The 20,198-nt window shown below is 45.8% G+C and overlaps 2 protein-coding genes across 2 annotated transcripts in view; one reads left to right on the top strand and one right to left on the bottom strand.

The window, feature by feature from the left end:
• LOC140722508 (NACHT, LRR and PYD domains-containing protein 3-like) overlaps positions 1-20,198 on the bottom strand; it is an 863,879-nt gene that overhangs the window by 294,453 nt on the left and 549,228 nt on the right. The window lies entirely within an intron of this gene.
• The window catches only part of LOC140722503 (cell adhesion molecule CEACAM1-like), a 392,933-nt gene that overhangs the window by 367,506 nt on the left and 5,229 nt on the right, over positions 1-20,198 (top strand). Inside the window, exons 2-4 of the mRNA XM_073037225.1 lie at positions 10,843-11,118; positions 11,824-12,084; positions 17,439-17,726. Coding sequence (XP_072893326.1) covers positions 10,843-11,118; positions 11,824-12,084; positions 17,439-17,726 — 825 coding nt within the window. The remainder of the gene's footprint in view (positions 1-10,842; positions 11,119-11,823; positions 12,085-17,438; positions 17,727-20,198) is intronic.

Here is a 20,198-nt window from a genome sequence, read left to right as displayed (position 1 = left end):
ATGACAGTTCTCACATCAGGACATATATGTCCCGATGTGGTGTCACCGCAGATCTGATGTCCGATTCCTCTGAACATGTTTAGCAGAACAGTCTGCATCACAGCTTGTTCAGGTGACCGAGCATCCTCTGCTGGAAGAGTTATATTTCAATGCCCATTACCTTGCTTTCTGGTGCGAACATTGGAAGCGGGTATCGTTAGCGGTGAAAGGGTTTCTCTGCTTTCACACTGATGCGATTGCCTTGTGGCGTTATGTGGATCTGTTGTCATGTCCTGGATTAAATTGTGCAAACGAATTGAGCTGTTTGTATCCCTCAGCATGGAACTTGACGCGTTTGTCAACGTAACAAGAAAATCGAGTCCAGCAACAAAAAATAAACCTTGTATTAGGTGTGTATTTATATGAAAAGGCTGTGCAGATATCGGGGTTCTCTGCGTTAAAACAGAGATGTTGTGTTTGTTTATTCTTTATGAACAGCTAGTGTGGTGCAGTCTCCCATCGAGTAAGGGATCCTCGCTGATTATTAAGCTCCGTTAGGCTTGCAATGCACGGTCACAGATATTGCCCGACCGGTCATTATCTGCTGATGGGCGTGACGAATGTAATTGGCTCAGTGACAGCAAGGCTAACACTGAACTTTGTTTCCTTGCTGGGAATGAAAGAATGTAACCGAGTTCAGACCACAGCGGGTGAGTCTGGAATTCCCCTCATACTCCCCGTGTTTATGTAATTGATCCTTGGCTCATTTAAACTGTTCAATACTTCCTCCTTTTGCACTTCACTGTTGTGACACTCTGTTCAGTTTGTTCATGAATTGTGATCCTTTACTCAGTGAGGGAAATTGATCACAGAAACGGACTTTGCGGCCCGCCTGCTCCATTCCGACAACACAGCTTCTTTGTTGCTTGTCCCTGTATTTTCTGTTCGGGTATTAACCCGACAAACCCTAGCAACTATGCTGCTATTAAGAGAGAGAGGGGGGAGGCGTCCAACGCAGTGAGAATGAGAGACAGAGAGACAGAAACTGCTCGAAAGATTGATGTCATGGTTTCTCTGCCAGCTTGTTGACCTTTCCCCGAGGTCACTTGCCTGCTTGTAAAAGTTCCTGCAGAGACAGGAGAACGGAGCAGGTTGAGGGACAGCTTTTGTCCGACATGTGGAGATACAAGCCAGGTCACCTGTTACACAGGGACACACAGGTTCGGACACTGAACGAGCTTTGTTGCGCCCACAAGACGGCGGGGTTTTCTGGAGGATCGATTCGCGGAAATCGATCAGTGCCTCACAGTGTGAAAAGGTGCGACCGGTGTGGAATTATTTATGTGTCCCCCCTCTCCTGGGTGATAATTCCATGACTGAAGAACGGCCGTACGTGCTATGGTCATAGTCGGTGACCACAACAGGAATTCGGAAGACCACGGAAGATAACGGGAAGATCGACGGCATCACCTCTCAGCTCTCTCTCTCCATCGCAACTCAACTAAATACCATAAAATGAACTGATCTCTCTTAATCACCGTAAGACTCTATCCATTCAGCTCCAGGTTTGAAAGAGCCTAGTTTTGTTTCTATTACCACACTTAATATATCATTGCTGACCAGTTCCAATATATTTGCTTTTATATTACTGTATTGCCTAGTTACTAATAAACATTGTTAGTTTACAGCAATACCAGACTCCAATGTGTTTTCCACTTCTGCTGGTTCTTCAGCCCCTCACGGGTTATTTGATCGGAAACAAGAAGGCAGTGGGAGAGCACCTGAGGGTTTCCAGCTGGAAGACACTCTGCGTTCTCGGGGGCAAAGACAGGCCAGACTGCGCAGACGCGTGACGTCAACCAGTTGAGCGCGAACTGTTTAAAAAGGGCAAGGAATCTGCAGAAACTTTTGATTCGGAACAAGACGGCAGCGGGAGAACACCTGAGGATTTCCAGCGCGAAGAAAGTTTGAGTTCTCGGGTGCAAAGACAGGCCAGAATGCGCAGGCGCGTGACGTCAACCAGTTGAGCGCGAACAGTTTAAAAAGAAGACAGCCATATTCAGCGGGCAGCGGAGCGAGAGGCAGCAAAGTGGAAGGGCGTTGGCTCCACGGGCTTCGGCGATAACGGGACGCGGTAAGCTGTTGATTGGAAAAGGAAGTAGTATGTGTGTGTGAAGCCAGTTTTCTGTGATCGTTGTCAGATGAGGGAGGTACTGGAGTCTCCCGGCGTCCCGGACGGCCACATCTGCACCAGGTGCTTCGAGATGCAACTCCTTAGGGATCGTGTTAGGGAACTGGAGCTGCAGCTCGATGACCTTCGTCTGGTCAGGGAGAGTGAGGAGGTGGTCGAGAGGAGTTACAGACTGGTGGTCACTCCGGGGCCACGGGGGACAGAGAAATGGGTCACAGTCAGGAGAGGGAAGGGGAAGAGTCAGGTACTAGAGAGTACCCCTGTGTCTTTACCCCTTGACAATAAGTACTCCTGTTTGAGTACTGTTGGAAGGAGGGCAGCCTGGCTGGGGGATAGACAGTGACCGTGCCTCTGGCACAGAGTCTGGCCCTATGGCTCAGAAGGGTAAGGAAAGGAAGAGGAAGGCAGTAGTGATAGGGGACTCTATAGTCAGTGGTTCAGACAGGCGATTCTGTGGACGCAGGAAAGATACCCGGGTGGTAGTTTGCCTCCCACGTGCCAGGGTCCGGGATGTTTCTGATCGCGTCCAAGATATCCTGCGATGGGAGGGAGAACAGCCAGAGGTCGTGGTACATATTGGTACCAATGACATAGGTAGGAAAAGGGAAGAGGTCCTGAAAGAAGACTACAGGGAGTTATAACCATATAACATATAACCATATAACAATCACAGCACGGAAACAGGCCATTCCGGCCCTCCTAGTCCGTGCCGAACTCTTAATCTCACCTAGTCCCACCTACCCGCACTCAGCCCATAACCCTCCACTCCTTTCCTATCCATATACCTATCCAATTTTACCTTAAATGACACAACTGATCTGGCCTCTACTACTTCTACAGGAAGCTCATTCCACACAGCTATCACTCTCTGAGTAAAGAAATACCCCCTCGTGTTTCCCTTAAACTTTTGCCCCCTAACTCTCAAATCATGTCCTCTCGTTTGAATCTCCCCTACTCTCAATGGAAACAGCCTATTCACGTCAACTCTATCTATCCCTCTCAACATTTTAAATACCTCGATCAAATCCCCCCTCAACCTTCTACGCTCCAATGAATAGAGACCTAACTTGTTCAACCTTTCTCTGTAACTTAAGTGCTGAAACCCTGGTAACATCCTAGTAAATCGTCTCTGCACTCTCTCTAATTTATTGATATCTTTCCTATAATTCGGTGACCAGAACTGTACACAATATTCCAAATTTGGCCTTACCAATGCCTTGTACAATTTTAACATTACATCCCAACTTCTGTACTCAATGCTCTGATTTATAAAGGCCAGCGTTCCAAAAGCCTTCTTCACCACCCTATCTACATGAGACTCCACCTTCAGGGAACTATGCACTGTTATTCCTAGATCTCTCTGTTCCACTGCATTCCTCAATGCCCTACCATTTACCCTGTATGTTCTATTTGGATTATTCCTGCCAAAATGTAGAACCTCACACTTCTCAGCATTAAACTCCATCTGCCAACGTTCAGCCCATTCTTCTAACCGGCATAAATCTCCCTGCAAGCTTTGAAAACCCACCTCATTATCCACAACACCTCCTACCTTAGTATCATCAGCATACTTACTAATCCAATTTACCACCCCATCATCCAGATCATTTATGTATATTACAAACAACATTGGGCCCAAAACAGATCCCTGAGGCACCCCGCTAGTCACCGGCCTCCATCCCGATAAACAATTATCCACCACTACTCTCTGGCATCTCCCATCTAGCCACTGTTGAATCCATTTTATTACTCCAGCACTAATACCTAACGACTGAACCTTCTTAACTAACCTTCCATGTGGAACTTTGTCAAAGGCCTTGCTGAAGTCCATATAGACTACATCCACTGCCTTACCCTCGTCAACATTCCTCGTAACTACTTCAAAAAATTCAATAAGGTTTGTCAAACATGACCTTCCACGCACAAATCCATGCTGGCTACTCCTAATCAGATCCTGTCTATCCAGATAATTATAAATACTATCTCTAAGAATACTTTCCATTAATTTACCCACCACTGATGTCAAACTGACAGGTCTATAATTGCCAGGCTTACTTCTAGAACCCTTTTTAAACAATGGAACCACATGAGCAATACGCCAATCCTCCGGCACAATCCCTGTTTCTAATGACATCTGAAAGATCTCCGTCAGAGCTCCTGCTATCTCTACACAAACTTCCCTCAAGGTCCTGGGGAATATCCGGTCAGGACCCGGAGATTTATCCACTTTTAAATTTCTTAAAAGCGCCAGTACTTCCACCTCTTTAATTGTCATAGGTTCCATAACTTCCTTACTTGTTTCCCACACCTTACACCATTCGATATCCTTCTCCTTAGTGAATACCGAAGAGAAGAAATCGTTCAAAATCTCTCCCATCTCCCTCGGCTCCACACATAGCTGACCACCCTGATTCTCTAAGGGACCAATTTTATCCCTCACTATCCTCTTGCTTTTAATATAACTGTAGAAGCCTTTCGGATTTACTTCCACCTTATTTGCCAAACCAAACTCGTAACTTCTTTTAGCTTTTCTAATCTCTTTCTTAAGTTTCCTTTTACATTCTTTATATTCCTCGAGCAATTCCTTTACTCCATGCTGCCTATATCTATTGTAGACATCCCTCTTTTTTCGAACCAAGTTTCTAATATCCCTTGAAAACCATGGCGCTTTCAAACCTTTAATCTTTCCTTTCAACCGAACAGGAACATAAAGATTCTGTACCCTCATAATTTCACCCTTAAATGACCTCCATTTCTCTATTACATCCTTCCCATAAAACAACTTGACCCATTCCACTCTCTCTAAATCCCTGCGCATCTCCTCAAAGTTAGCCTTTCTCCAATCAAAAATCTCAACTCTAGGTCCAGTCCTGTCCTTCTCCATAATTATATTGAAGCTAATGCTATTGTGATCACTGGACCCGAAGTGCTCCCCAACACATACATCTGTCAGCTGACCTATCGCATTCCCTAACAGGAGATCCAACACTGCCCCATCTCTAGTCGGTACTTCTATGTATTGTTGCAAAAAGCTATCCTGCACACATTTCACAAACTCTAAACCATCCAGCCCTTTTACAGAATGAGCTTCCCAATCTATGTGTGGAAAATTAAAATCTCCCACAATCACCACCTTGTGTTTACTACAAATATCTGCTATCTCCTTACACATTTGCTCTTCCAACTCACGCTCCCCATTAGGTGGCCTATAATACACTCCTATCAGTGTTACTACACCTTTCCCATTCCTCAATTCCACCCAAATAGCCTCCCTAGAGGAGCTCTGTAATCTATCCTTCCAAAGCACCGCCATAAGATTTTCTCGGACAAGCAATGCAACACCTCCTCCTCTGGCCCCTCCTACTCTATCACACCTGAAGCAACTAAATCCAGGAATATTTAGTTGCCAATCACACCCTTCCTGCAACCATGTTTCACTAATAGCTACAACATCATAATTCCATGTATCAATCCACACTTTAAGCTCATCCACCTTTCTTACAATGCTCCTAGCATTAAAATAGATACATTTAAGATACTCTCCACCTCCTCCTCTCTTTTCATCCCTAGCAATGCATTCAAATTTATTATCCTTTTCTTTCTTCTCCCCTACAACTTCGGGCTGAGCGCATCCCTCCTCCATCACCTGCCTGTCCTCCCTCACACACGGTCTACTTACTTGCTCTACTGGTGAACTAACCTCCTCTCCCATAGTTTCCTCAAATTGATTTCCGCCCCCCCCATCTTACTAGTTTAAAGTCTGCCCCGTAGCCCTAGCAAACCTCCCCGCTAGGATATTGGTCCCCCCAGGATTCAAGTGTAACCCGTCCTTCTTGAACAGGTCACGCCTGCCCCAGAAGAGGTCCCAATGATCCAGAAACTTGAATCCCTGCCCCCTGCTCCAATCCCTCAACCACGCATTCATCCTCCACCTAATTCCATTCCTACTCTCACTGTCGCGTGGTACAGGCAGTAATCCCGAGATTACTACCTTTGCGGTCCTTCTTCTTAACTGCCTTCCTAACTCCCTATACTCTCGTTTCAGGACCTCTTCCCCTTTCCTACCTATGTCATTGGTACCTACATGTACCACGACCTCTGGCTCCTCACCCTCCCACTTCAGGATATCTTGGACGCGATCAGAAACGTCCCGGACCCTGGCACCAGGGAGGCAAACTACCATCCGGGACTCCCGATCACCTCCACAGAACCGCCTGTCTGAACCCCTGACTATCGAGTCCCCTATTACTATGGTCCTCTTTCTTCTATCCCTACCCTTCTGAGCTACAGGGCCGTCCTCTGTGCCGGAGGCCCGGCCACTGTCACTTCCTCCAGGTAGGCTGTCCCCCCCAACAGTACTCAAACATGAGTACTTATTGTCAAGGGGTACAGCCACTGGGGTACTCTCTAGTACCTGCCCCTTCCCCTTCCTGATCGTGACCCACCTATCTGCCTCCCGTGGCCCCGGAGTGACCACCTGCCTGTAACTCCTCTCTATCACCTCCTCACTCTCCCTGACCAGGCGAAGGTCATCGAGCTGCAGCTCCAGTTCCCTAATTCGGTCCCTCAGGAGCTGCAGTTCGGCGCACCTGGCGCAGATGTGGACGTCCGGGAGGCTCGGAGACTCCAGGATCTCCCACATCCGACACCGAGAACAACAAGCTGCCCTCACACTCATACCTCCCGAATAACTGAAAATAACAAGAACTAAAAGATAAGCCTACTGTGCCCTCTTCCGCCTAAGCCCTCTGAGCCCAAGCCCTACACTGTGCTCCCGGCTCACTCCGCTGCCCGCAAACGAAGCTGCCCGCTGCTTAAGGCTGCGTTCTTTTTATATCTTCCCTCCTTCCCAGGCCTCCTTCACGCGCCTGCGCAGTCCCGCCTCTCAGAACTCCGAGTTAGGAAGGAAATTGCAAAGCAGGACCTCAAAGGCAGCAATCTCGGGATTATTGCCTGTGCCACGCAACAGTGAGAATAGGAATAGAATGAGGTGCAGGATAAATGCGTGGCTGACGTATTGGAGCATGGGGCAGGGATTCAGATTTCTGGATCATTGGGATCACTTTTGGGGCGGGTGTGACCTGTACAAAAAGAGCAGATTGCACTTGAATCTCAGGGGGACCAATATCCTGGCAGGCAGGTTTGATAGAGCTGTTGGGGAGGGTTTAAACTAGTTTGGCAGGGGGTAGGAATCAGAATGTGAGTGCAGGGATTAAGGTAGAAGGACAAGGGCATAATGCTAAGAGTTCTAAGTTGATGTAGAAGGACAGGCAGGGGACAGAACATAATTGTAGCCAGTTAAAGGGTTTGAAATATGTCTATTTCAAATGCTAGGAGTATTAGGAACAAGGAGGATGAACAGAGCATGAATAGTACGTGGAACTACGATATTGTGGCCGTTACTGAATCTTGGTTGGAGGAAGAGCAGGATTGGATGATGCAGGTCCCAGGGTTCAGGTGTTTTAAAAGGAACAGGATGGGAGGTAACAAAGGTGGGGGGGGGGGGAACAGTGGCTTAGCTGGTCAGGGATAGTATCACGGCTATAGAAAGGGAGGACGCTGCAGAAGGAGTGTCCACGGAGTCAGTCTGGGTGGAAATCAGAAATAGGAAGGGATCAATCACTGTGCTGGGAGTAGTCTATAGACCCCAAATAGCCCTCGAGACGCCGAGGAACAGATAAGCAGGCAGATTTTAGAATGGTGCAGGAAATACAGGGTAGTTGTTATGGGTGATTTCAACATCCCTCATATTGACTGGCACCTCCTGAGTGCAAGGAGGATAGACAGGGTTGAATTTGTCAGGTGTGTTCAAGAAGGATTAAAACTCAGTATGTGGACCGGCCGACGAGAGGAGAGGCTATCCTGGATCTAGTTCTGGATAATGAACCTGTCCAGGTGACAGACCTCTTGGTGGTGGAGCATTTTGGTGAGACTGACCACAACTCCCTCAGCTTCAGCACAGCTATGGTAAGGGATAAAACCAGACGAAATGGTAAAGTGCTTTACTGGGGACAGGCTAAATTTTGAAGGGATGAGGCAGGAACTATCGAGAGTAAATTGGAAACAGATGTTCAAAGGGGAAAGCACAGAAGTAATGTGGGGGAAGTTTAGGGACCAGGATAGGTTTGTCCCACTGAGGCAAGGGAAAATGGTAGGAAAAGGGAACCGTGGCTGACGAAACATGTGAGGCAACTCGTCAAGTGGGAAAAAAGAGGCATATGTTAGATATAAGAGCAGGAAGTAGGAGACAATTATGAGAAATATAGGGTAGCCAAGAAGGAGCAAAAGAAAGGATTTAGAGCTCGATGGGGGCATGAGAAGGCCTTGGCATGTAAGATTAAGGAGAGCCCCCAAGACGTTCTCTGCGGATGTGAAAAATAGGAGGATGACGAGAACGAATGTGGGACCGCCAAAGGATAAAGAGGGCAGCATGTGCCTGGAGGCAGAGCGGGTTGGGAATGTCCTAAATGAATAGTTTGCTTCAGTATTCACAAGTAAAAAGCACCTTGATCAGGATGAGGTCGAAGTCGAGCGGGCCTGAGTGCTGGACAATGTGGAGATTAAGGAAGAAGAAGTGCTGGATCTTCTTAAAAACATTAAGAATGATAAATCCCCAGGGCCGGACATGATACACCCCAGGTTGTTGTGGGAATTCAGAGAAGAGATCGCAGGAGCATTAGCTGTGATCGTTGAATCCTCTTTGGCTACAGGGGAACTGCCGGAGGACGGGAGAATGGCAAATGTAGTTCCCTTGTTTAAAAAAAAAAGATAGTAGGGAGAAACCTGGGAACTATAGACCGTTGAGCCTTACGTCAGTGGTATGTAAACTACTGGAAAGGATTCTTAACGATAGGATCTACGAGCATTTGGAGAAGTACAGTCTACTCATGAATAGTCAGCATGGCTTTGTGAAGGGAAGATCATGCCTCACGAGCCTGACTGAGTCTTCTGAAGAGGTAACAAAGGAATTGGATGAGTGTAGGGCAGTGGATGAAGTCTACATGCAGGTTTGCAAAGCATTTGACAAGGTCCCTCATGGGAGACTCATGCAGGCCCTCATGAAGGATGTGGAAGCTATGGAGAGGGTGCGGAGGAGATTTACCCGGATGTTGCCTGGTTTGGAGAACAAGTCATGTGAAGCAAGGTGAGCAGAGCTGGGACTTTTCTCTTTGGAGCGTAGAAGAATGAGAGGAAAATTGATGGAGGTCTACAAGATTATGAGGGGCATAGATAGGGTGGATAGTCAGTGCCTCTTTCCCAGGGCACCAATAGCAAACACCAGAGGGTATATGTACAAAATTAAGGGAGGGAAGTTTAGGGGAGACATCAAGGATAAGTTTTTTACACAGAGGATTGTCAATGCCTGGAATGACTTGCTAGCGACGGTGGTGGAGTCTAAAACATTAGGGGTATTTAAGAGCCTCTTGGGCAGGCACATGGATGAAAGGAAAATAGAGGGTTATGGGGTAGTGTGGGTTTAACACATTTTTGGGGAGTATATGGGTCGGCACAACATGGAGGGCTGAAAGGCCTGTACTGTGCCGTAGTGTTGTACGGTTGTCTGGTTCTGTGGGGTACGTGACACACTTCTCCTGGCAGTTCATTCCAGATGCATAACTTCCTTCGGTGTTAAAAAAAAATCACTTTTTAGTTCTCCTTGGAATACCTTCCTTTTTCTGTATCAGTGCCCTCAGGGTTGGACTTCCAAACCCGTCGGAAAGATTACAACTGTATACCGCATCTCAAACATTCAGGGGCTCACCCCGTATTCGCTTACGTTCCAATGGAATAAAGATTTAGAAACATAAGAAGCCTACAGCACAATACAGGCCGTTCGGCCCAGAAAGCAGAGCCGGACATGTCCTTACCTCAGAAATTACCCTGGATTACCAATCGCCCTCCACTTATCTCAGCTCTATGCATCTGTCCGGGAGTCTGTTAGATTACCAATCGCCCTCCGCTTTTCTCAGCTCTGTGCACCTGTCCGGGAGCCTATCGCTTCAGCCTCCACCACGTCGCCGGCAGCCCATTCCACGTACTCACCACTCTCTGATTTAAAACAAAATAAGCCTGACATCCTCTCTGTAACTACTTTCAAGCACCATAAAACTGTGTCCTCTCGTGCTAGTCATTTCAGCCCTGGGAAAAGGTCTCTGACTATCCACACGATCAACGCCTCTCATCACCTTATACACCGCTATCAGGTCACCTCTCATCCTCCGTCTCTCCAAGGAGAAAAGACCGAGTTCACTCAACCTATTCTCATAAGGCATGCTCCCCAATCCAAGCAACATCCTTGTAAATCTCCTCTGCACCCTTTCTATGGTCTCCACATCCTCCCTGTAGTGAAGCGACCTGAACTGAGCACAGTACTCCAAGTGGGGTCTGACCAAGGTCCTATATAGCTGCAACATTACCTCTCGGCTCTTAAACTCAGTCCCACAATTGATGAAGGCCCATACACAGTATGCCTTCTTACACAAGGATGAAATGACGTGTCTCCGGCCTACGGTCTGCATCTCAAACCTCATGTCCATCAAACAGAACGATTTCTTAATCGTTTTTTTATTATGGAACAAGCAATGTTTGATTTAATGTTAGATTCATAACGGAAGCATCCAGATTCTATTCTTGAGTAGCTCACTCACCAATCTCCTGTGTTTTTGTTTCAGAACCGGTTTCCAATGCCACTGTTACATCTAATGCCACCAGACTGATAGAGTACAGTGGCACCGTCTCGCTAACCTGCTTCGCAACAGGCACGGATGTCTCTTACCTGTGGCTTGAAGAGAATAGCACGATAACCCCCGGTGGCAGGTTTGAGCTGAGTGCCGATCACAGCAAACTCACTGTTTCTGGAGTGCTACGGACAGACGGAAGATTCACCTGCAGAGCAAGCAACCTGATTAACGAAATCACAAGCCTTCCGTTTAATCTGGATGTCTACTGTAAGTGTCCCGAGACTCCGGTAGATACACAGAGTATTGTTAGTCCTGCTAGATATGGGGATCCCACAGAGGGGGATTATATCTGTGAACGGTAACACAGTGTTAAACTCAGATGAACATCCGAATTACTGAACAGTTGATCGGGAGTTATATCCGAGTTTATCTCGGAAGCTGGAATTAATTTTTTTTCTACTCTCAATCTAAAATCTTAGTCGCATTACGGCAAATATTAAACTATCACAATGTAGGTTCACTCCCGTACTTCAGGCGAAAGAAATGTGTAGGAGAACGTGGCTTCACACACAACAACGTGGCTGACTTCTTCCAGCCCGCTCAGCTCAAAGGGAATAGTGATGCATATTAAATGTTGGCACCACCAGAAAAGGCCACCTCCTGTGAACCAATGACGTCAGTATTTTTGTAATGCGATTCCAGCACGCTGATGTGTACAAAGTCAACAGGGAATTTGTACACAAATGGCATGTGCACAAAAGCGTGGACATATCCGAAATACAGAGCAGGGTTTGTAATGTCATTCATATAGACAGGTGAAATGATAACGTTTGTGACTCTCCTGTTTACCGTCTGAGGCTTTTCGACAAATACATTCGACGGTGTGTAGGAGCACTGCCTCTGCTCTTCCTGTCCGGCTGCGAAACTCTGCAGAACTTCCTGTCTAATTTGTTGCAATCCGTTATCTTTTAGACGGACCAGATCGTCCATTTCTCATCGCTCAACCGGACTCGTCGCTTCACATTGCCGGAAGCACCGTAACGTTAAAATGTTTCACACAGTCGCACCCGGTTGCTGATTTATATTGGCAACTGAACGGTGTCCATCGACAAAGTGGGCAGCCTCTCATCCTCGACGACATCTCTGTGAGCGACACGGGGAATTATACTTGTAAGGCCTATAACAGGCTGACTGGGAGGTACAATGCCTCAACCATGCAAATCAATGTGCTCGGTAGGTAGTCAGTTTCTCTCTTTGCTGTGGTCATCTACTTAACGGTGTTGGTGCAGACAGACCAGAGAAATTAAACTATATGTGTAGTGTTCTCGCTCAGGTGTAAGAGAACGCTGAACTAAACACCGAGGTAAACCGTAGTCAATGAAAACAGGATCGCAGTAAGATTAACCGTTTACTGTTCCCTCTTCCACATTAACGTATGGTGAAAACTGTTGACAAAACAATACAAAATTTGTACAGTATTTGTTTCCTTCTGATATCACATTTACATCGTAAATACTTGCAAAGGTAAAACTACAACTACTACATTACATTAAAATGCAGCATACAGTCAGAATCTACCTACGCCATTGACTGCTTTAAATACACTTCAACACAAACTATCCGCAACTCTTTAACTAACGAAAACATAAACCTTATCAACCGTCATTACTTTTAACAGAATCAGCGTTAACATTTTAATTCAACATATCGATTATCTCATGAACTTACACTATGTTTCTAATGCGTGGAAAGACAACTTTTCTTGCGCTGATCCTACACAGGTGAGCCCCCGCCTTCCCGTTTCTCCAAACCGGTATTTTCCCACAAGACGCTGCGAGACCGGATGTGACGTCATCGCAGCCGCGATATATCACAGACAACGAATTTACTTTAAACAATCCTAACTTTAACTAAAAAATGCTAACAAACGAATTAATAAAGCGAAAATATTATAAGCTAAAGAAATGCCATAAAGACAACACAACAACCTTTACGGTGGTCATGCGATCTCGGACTATAACTTTCATTTTATTCCTGTGGTGAAAGAATACAATACAACCTTTACGGTGGTCGCAGAACCTGGTCTCCAGTGAACTCTGCCAGACCTGCTCTCGGACTGTTCAGTTCTCACTGTTGTGCGTGGCTGTGTATCGCCGTTTCCGTTTGCAGGCTGCTCGCACTTGTCCGTGCCGGATGTCAGTTCCGTCTTCAAGGCCATCAAGTAATCATTTGTGCTGTATTTTACTCTATTTTTGAAAACGGACTGCTTCTCCAGTCAGCTGGAAATGATTAGTTCTAAATCATCTACCGGAAAGTTTAACGATGTTCCCCTCCCCAGTGCCGCTCAAATGTCTATGACGGTATAGAAACATAGAAAACCTGCAGCACAATACAGGCCCTTCGGCCCACAAGGCTGTGCCGAACATCTCCCTGCCTTAGAAATTACTCGGCTTGCATATAGCCTCCATTTTTCTAAGCTCCACTTACCTATCCTAAAGTCTCTTTAAAGCCCCTATCGTATTCGCCTGCACCACCGTTGCCGGCAGCCCATTCCACGCACTCACCACTCTCTGCCTAAAAGACTTACACCTGATATCTCCTCTATACCTACTCCCCGGCGCCTTAAAACTGTGTCCTACTATGACAACCATTTCAGCCTTGGGAGAATGCCTCTGACTATCCACACAATCAATACTTCTCATCATCTTGTACACATCTATTATGTCACCTCTCATTCTCCGTCCCTCCATGGAGAAAAGGCGGAGTTCACTGAACCTGCTTTCATTACGCATGCTCCCTAATCCAGGCAACACCATTGTAAATCTCCTCTGCACAATTCTATGGCTTCCACATCCTTCCTGCAGTGAGGCGACCAGAATATTAACAGCATGTTGTAGTTTTATCTCTGATCTGTGCATCTGTAGTAATTTGCTTTAAAAAGAATATATCTCCTTGGAGCCATCATTTCAGTACAGTACGTTACACGTGATACATGATCTGTGGTATTTTTACAGAAGCCGTATCCAGGCCCAACACCACATCGAATGACGCTGACTCAGTAGAACACAATGACACAATTAGTTTGCAGTACACGGCAAGAGGCATGCTTCCTATTCGTGTTTAATGAAAAGCAGGACAGTTAGCTCTGACGTTAGGATTACTGTGAGTAGCACATCGACTGAACGTTTACCGGCAGTATCACTGTATTAGTCCATGTGTCAAACACGGATTATAGTTTAAATGGAGAAAAAAAACAACAAAAGAGAATGATGTGCAACGGGACTTGGCGGTCCTTTGTGTAGGATTGCCTAAAGGTTAATTTGGAGGTTGAGTCTGTTGTGAAGAAGGGAAATGCGACGTTAGCATTCATTTCAAGAGGACAAGAATATAAAAGTAAGCATAGAATATTGAAAGTTTATAAAACTCTGGTGAGGCCTCACCTGGAGAATTGTGAACAGTTTTGGCCCCTTACCCGAGAATGGATGTGCTGAAATTGGAGAGGGTTCAAAGGGGGTTCAGGAAAATGATTCCAGGATTGAAAGACTTGTCATAATATGAGACTTTAATGTCTCTGAGCCTGTATGCACTGGAATCCAGAAGAGTTGAGAGGAAGGAAACTGTCTATCAGGTCACCCCTCATTCTTCTGAATTCGAGTGATGAAATGTTCGTCATATGAAAACAAAAGACTCATGTGAGTGAACATCCTTTGAAGCCCTTCCGTTTCAACACATCCTTTCCAAGAATAGTGCCCCAAATCTGCTCACAATACTCCAGGTGAGGCCTCACTGGTGCTTAAAAATTTGAAAGATCACATCATTGCTTTTACAATCTCGTCCACATGCAACGAATGCTAACATCGCCTTCTCCCCGCATCCCTTGATGCCCCGAACGATAGAAAATCTATCAACCTCTGAGTTAAATACACATAAAGACTTGGTCTCCAACCCTGCTTGTGGCAAACAATTCCACGGATGTGCAACCTCTTCTGAAGAAATACCTTTTCAGCTGCGTTCTGAAATGAGGTTTCTCTATTTTCTGCTGTGTCATCTTGACGTTGACTTTCCCACCACAGGAATCATCCTCTCTATAGGAAGCTATAGATACATCATCATCTACTATAGGAAACATCCTCTCCAGATCCACTCTATCTGTGTCCTCTGGTCCTAGAGTCCCCCACTATAGTTAACATCCTCTCCACATCCACTCTATCTGTGTCCTCTGGTCCTAGACTCCACCAGTACAGGAATCATCCTCTCCACATCCACTCTATTTGTGTCGTTTGTTAGGAGTTAGGAGGATGGTTAGTCTGAGGCCATAATCCTCTCCACATACACTCTAACAAGGCTTCTCACCATTCGATAGTTGTCTGTGTGGTCACCCCTCATTCTTCTGAATTCCAGTGAATACAGACCCAAAGCCATCAAATGCTCTTTATATGAAAATCATTCAATGATTGACTCATATGAGTGAATTTCTAAGACAAATGGCCTAAATCTGCTCACAGTACTCCGGGTGAGACCTCACTGGTGCTTAAAAATAGAAAGATTACAGCGTTGCTTTTATAAACTCGTCCACTTGAAATGAATGCGAAATCACCACAAAATCAATATAAACCTTAACGTTTATTGGATCTTGCACAAGGACTCCCAAGTCTCAATGCACTTCAATACTTCGTATTATTCCTCGACTTTTGTGCATAACCGTTCGCTAACCGGCACTGTGTTTTATCTGTCATTTCTCTGGCCATTCTCCTAATATGTTTTGTAGCAGGATTTAAGTAAGATTTACAATGGGATTTACAAGGATGTTTCCTGGATTGGGGAGCATGCCTTATGAAAGTAGGTTGAATGAACTCGGCCTTTTCTCCTTGAAGCGTCGGAGGATGAGAGGTGACCTGACAGAGGTGAACAAGATGAAGAGAGGCATTGATGGTGTGCATAGTCGGAAGTTTTTTTTCACCAGGGCTGAAATGGTTGCCACAAGAGGACACAGGTTTAAGGTGCTTGGGAGTAGGTACAGAGGCGATGTCAGGGGTAAGTTTGTTACTCAGAGAGTGGTGAGTACGTGGAATGGGCTGCAGGCAATGGTGGTGGAGTCGGAAACGTTAGGGTCTTTTAAGAGTCTTTTGGATAAGGACATGGGGCTGGAAAAATATAGGGCTATGGGTAGGACTAGTAATTTCTTAGGTCGGGACATGTCCGGCACAGCTTTGTGGGCCGAAGGGCCTGTATTATGCTGTAGGTTTTCGATGTTTCTATTTTTCTGCATGATGACACTATTCCACCTGCCATTTCTTTGCCCATTCCCCTTATGTGGCCTCCATAATTCCTCAATGCGAAATGCCCCTCCACTTGTGTTCACGTCGTCTGCAAACTTTACAAGAGTGCAATCAATTCCATCGTTTAAATCATTGACATGTAACAGGAAAACAATCGGCCCCAACACGGACCACCGTGGAACACCACTGGTCACTGGCAGACAGCCATGAAAAGATCACTCTTTGCCTTTCGCCAATCGGCCACTACTTTATCCATGGTAAATCTTCCATGTAATACCATTAACTCGAAGCTTGTAAAACAGCATCATGTATGGCACCTTGTCATGGGCTTCTGAAAATTCCCGAACACAACATCAACCGGTTATCCTTTGTCTATCCTGCCTGTTATTTCTTCAAACGATTCCAGCAGATTTGTCTGGCAAGATTTCCCCCTGAGGGAAGCATGCTGACTACAGCCTATTTTATCATGTGCCCCCATGTCCCCTGAGACCTCATCCTTAATAATCGACTTTCCAAACGATTCTGGCCAAACTCCCGTCCTCTGTAATCAATTTACTCCATTGTGATACTGACACGTTGGCGCGTGGCCTAATGGACAAGGCGTCGGACTAGTAACCTGAAGGTCACTGGTTCGAACCTCAGCTGAGGCAGCGTGTTTGTGTCCTTGAGCGAGGCACTTCACAACACATTGCTCTGCGACGTCACCGGTGCCAAGCTGCATGGATTCTAGTGCCCTTCCCTTGGACAACATCGGTGGCGTGGAGAGGGGAAGGCTTGCAGCTTGGTCAGCTGCTGGTCTCCCATACAACCCTGCCCAGGCCTGCGCCTTGGTAAAAAAAAACTTCCAAGGCGCAAATCCATGGTCTCAGGAGAATAACGGATGCCTATAATACTGACACATATGACTTCAGCTTCTCCTTCACAAATTTCAGGGTGAATTCGATCCTATTATAAACACTTTCCGAGGTTGTTTGTTTTCTATTCCTTAAGGTCTCTATTCAATACTGGATCATTGCTCAACACCAAATCCAGAATAGATGATCCTCTACTGGGCTCAACCACGAGCTGCCCTGAAACACCAGCTCGCAGGGAATCGCATTAACCAAATTACTTTATCTCCCGAAGTAACAGCAGCAAATCTTTAAACTCTGCCGGAGTTTCATTCAGTTTGCGATCTGACCTGATATCGAAATACATGGGGATGAGAGACGGGAATGGCGATGATATGGAGCTGGAGACACACAACTATTGTGAACGTGAAGAGAAAACCAAGCGTAAAACCATTTACATTTTAATTGCATTTTGCAGGGCCAGTGACCGGGGTTAATGTGGTAACCAATAATTCCACTCCCCTGGAAAACCTCGATACCATCGCACTGAGTTGTGACGCGTTGGGCACTGTTGAGACACGGACATGGTTCAAGGATGACCAACCCATCCGGGAAAACGGCAGACTATTTACATCTCCCGACAAGGCGAAACTGACTATAATCAGTGTGAACAGAAACGACGCAGGGACGTACAAGTGCATCGCCAGCAACTCTTTCAGCAGTGATGCTGGAGAGACCTACGTGGAGGTTTACAGCAAGTACACAGGTAACCAGCAACCATCATTTGTACCGGATTTTACTCTACTCGACAGGAATTCTCATTTTATAGATAAGCCAGAGATGGTCAGAATTGTACCGGAGCGTCCAGCTGTTTCAAATATAGTGTCAAACCTGACGTTAACTTGCCAAGTGGAAATAAGTCCAGAACCAGCTTATTGGCTCAAAGTGTCTGACACTCCGAGGGAGGAGTTGTAAAGTTTGATGGCCACAGGCAGGAATGACTTCCTATGACACTTAGTGTTACATCTCGGTTGAATGAGTCTCTGGCTGAATGTACTCCTGTGCTGAACCAGTACATTATGGAGTGGATGGGAGTCATTGTCCAAGATGGCATGCAACTTGGACAGCATCCTCTTTTCAGACACCACCGTCAGAGAGTCCAGTTCCACCCCCACAACATCACAGGGTTACGAATGAGTTTGTTGATTCTGTTGGTGTCTGCTACCCTCAGCCTGCAGCCCCAGCAGCAAAATGATAGCACTGGCCACCACAGACTCGTAAACATCCACAGCATCTTCCAGCATATGCTAAAGGACCTCATTCTCCTCAGGAAATAGAGACGGCTCTGACCCTTCTTGTAGACAGCCTCAGCGTTCTTTGACCAGTCCAGTTTTTTGTCAGTTCGTATCCTCATGTACTTGTAATCCTTCCACCATGTCCACACTGACCCCTTGGATGGAAACAGGGGTCACCGGTGCCTTGGCCCTCTGCAGGTCCACCGCCAGCTCCTTAGTCTTTATCACGTTAAGCTGCAGATGATTCTGCTCGCACCAAGTGACAAAGTTTCCCACCGTAGCCTTGTGCTCAGCCTCATCTCCCTTGCTGATGCATCCAACTATGGCACTGTCATCAGAAAACTTCTGAAGATGGCAAGACTCGGTGCAGTAGTTGAAGTCCGAGGTGTAGATGATGAAGAGAAAAGGAGACAGGACAGACCCTGTGGAGCCCCAGTGCTGCTGACCACTCTGTCTGACACACAGTGTTGTAAGTACTGTGTGCCAGTGCTTGGAAGTGCAAGTATCTAAAAAGCGTAGATTGGTACAGGTTGTTCTCTGGAAAGGATGTCGTTGGTAAGTGGGAGGCCTTGCAAGGAGAAATTTTGAGAGTGCAGAGTTTGTATGTTCCTGTCAGGGTTAAAGGCAAAAGAAATAATAATAAGGAACCTTGGTTCTCGAGAGAAATTGGAACTCTGATAAAGTAGAAGAGAGAGATGTATAACATATATAGGCAACAACGAGCAAATAACGTGCTTGAGGGGTATAAAAAGTACAAAAAATACTTAGGAAAAAAATCAGAGGGCTAAAAGAAGGCATTAGGTTGCTTTGCCAGTCAAGGTGAAGGACAATCCTAAGAGCTTCTACAGATATGTTAAGAGCAAAAGGATAGTAAGGGATAAAATTGGTCAGCTTGAAGATCAGAGTGGTCGGTTATGTATGGAATAAAAAGAAATGGGGGAGATCTTAAATGTTTTTGTTTGCATCTCTATTTACTAAGGAAACTGGTATGAAGTCTATGGAATCAAGGCAAACAAATAGGGAGGTCATGGAACATATACAGATTAAAGAGGCGGAGGTGCTTGCTGTCTTGAGGAAAATCAGAGCAAATAAATCCCCAGAACCTGAAAGGGTATTCCCTCGGACCTTGTTGGAGACTTGTGTTGAAATTGTAGGGGTCCTGACAGATATATTTAAAATGTCGGTATCTACGGGTGAGGTGTTCATGTTGTTCCGTTGTTTAAAAAAAAAGCCTCTAAAAGTAATCCGAGAAATTATAGGCCGGTAAGTTTGACGTTCGTAGCAGGTAAATTATTTGAAGGATTACTAAGAGAAAGGCTTTACAAGTATTTCGATAGACAGGGACTTACCAGGGAGAGTCAAGATGGCTTTGTGCGTGGTCGGTCATGGTCAAACCAATCTATTAGAGTTTCTCGAGGAAGTTACGAGGAAAGCAAATGAAGGGAAGTCAGTGGATGTTGTCTACATGGACTTCAGTAAGGCCTTTGATATAGGAGGTTAGTTATTAAGATTCAGTCGCTAGTTATACTTGAGAGGTAGTAAATTGGATTAGATATTTTCTCAATGGGAGAAGCCAGTCAGTGGTAGTGGAGGATTGCTTCTCTGAGTGGAGGCCTGTGACTAGTGGTGTGCCACAGGGATCAGTGCTGGGTCCACTGTTATTTGCCATTTATATCAATGATCTCGATGACAATGTGGTAAATTGGATCAGCTAATTTGCTGATGATACAAAGATTGGAGGTGTAGTGGACAAGTGAGGAAGGTTTTCAAAGCTTGCAGAGGGATTTGGACCAGTTGGGGGAATGAGCTGTAAAATGGCTGATGGTAGTTTACTGCAGACAAATCTGAGGTATTGTACTTTGGAAGGACAAACCAAGGTAGAACATACAAGGTAAATGGTAGGACACTGAAGAATGCAGTAGAACAGAGGGATTAAGAAATGC

This window comes from Hemitrygon akajei, unplaced genomic scaffold (assembly GCF_048418815.1).
Source record: "Hemitrygon akajei unplaced genomic scaffold, sHemAka1.3 Scf000078, whole genome shotgun sequence".
Taxonomy (NCBI): domain Eukaryota; kingdom Metazoa; phylum Chordata; class Chondrichthyes; order Myliobatiformes; family Dasyatidae; genus Hemitrygon; species Hemitrygon akajei.
This window is presented reverse-complemented; position numbering and strand designations above follow the sequence as displayed.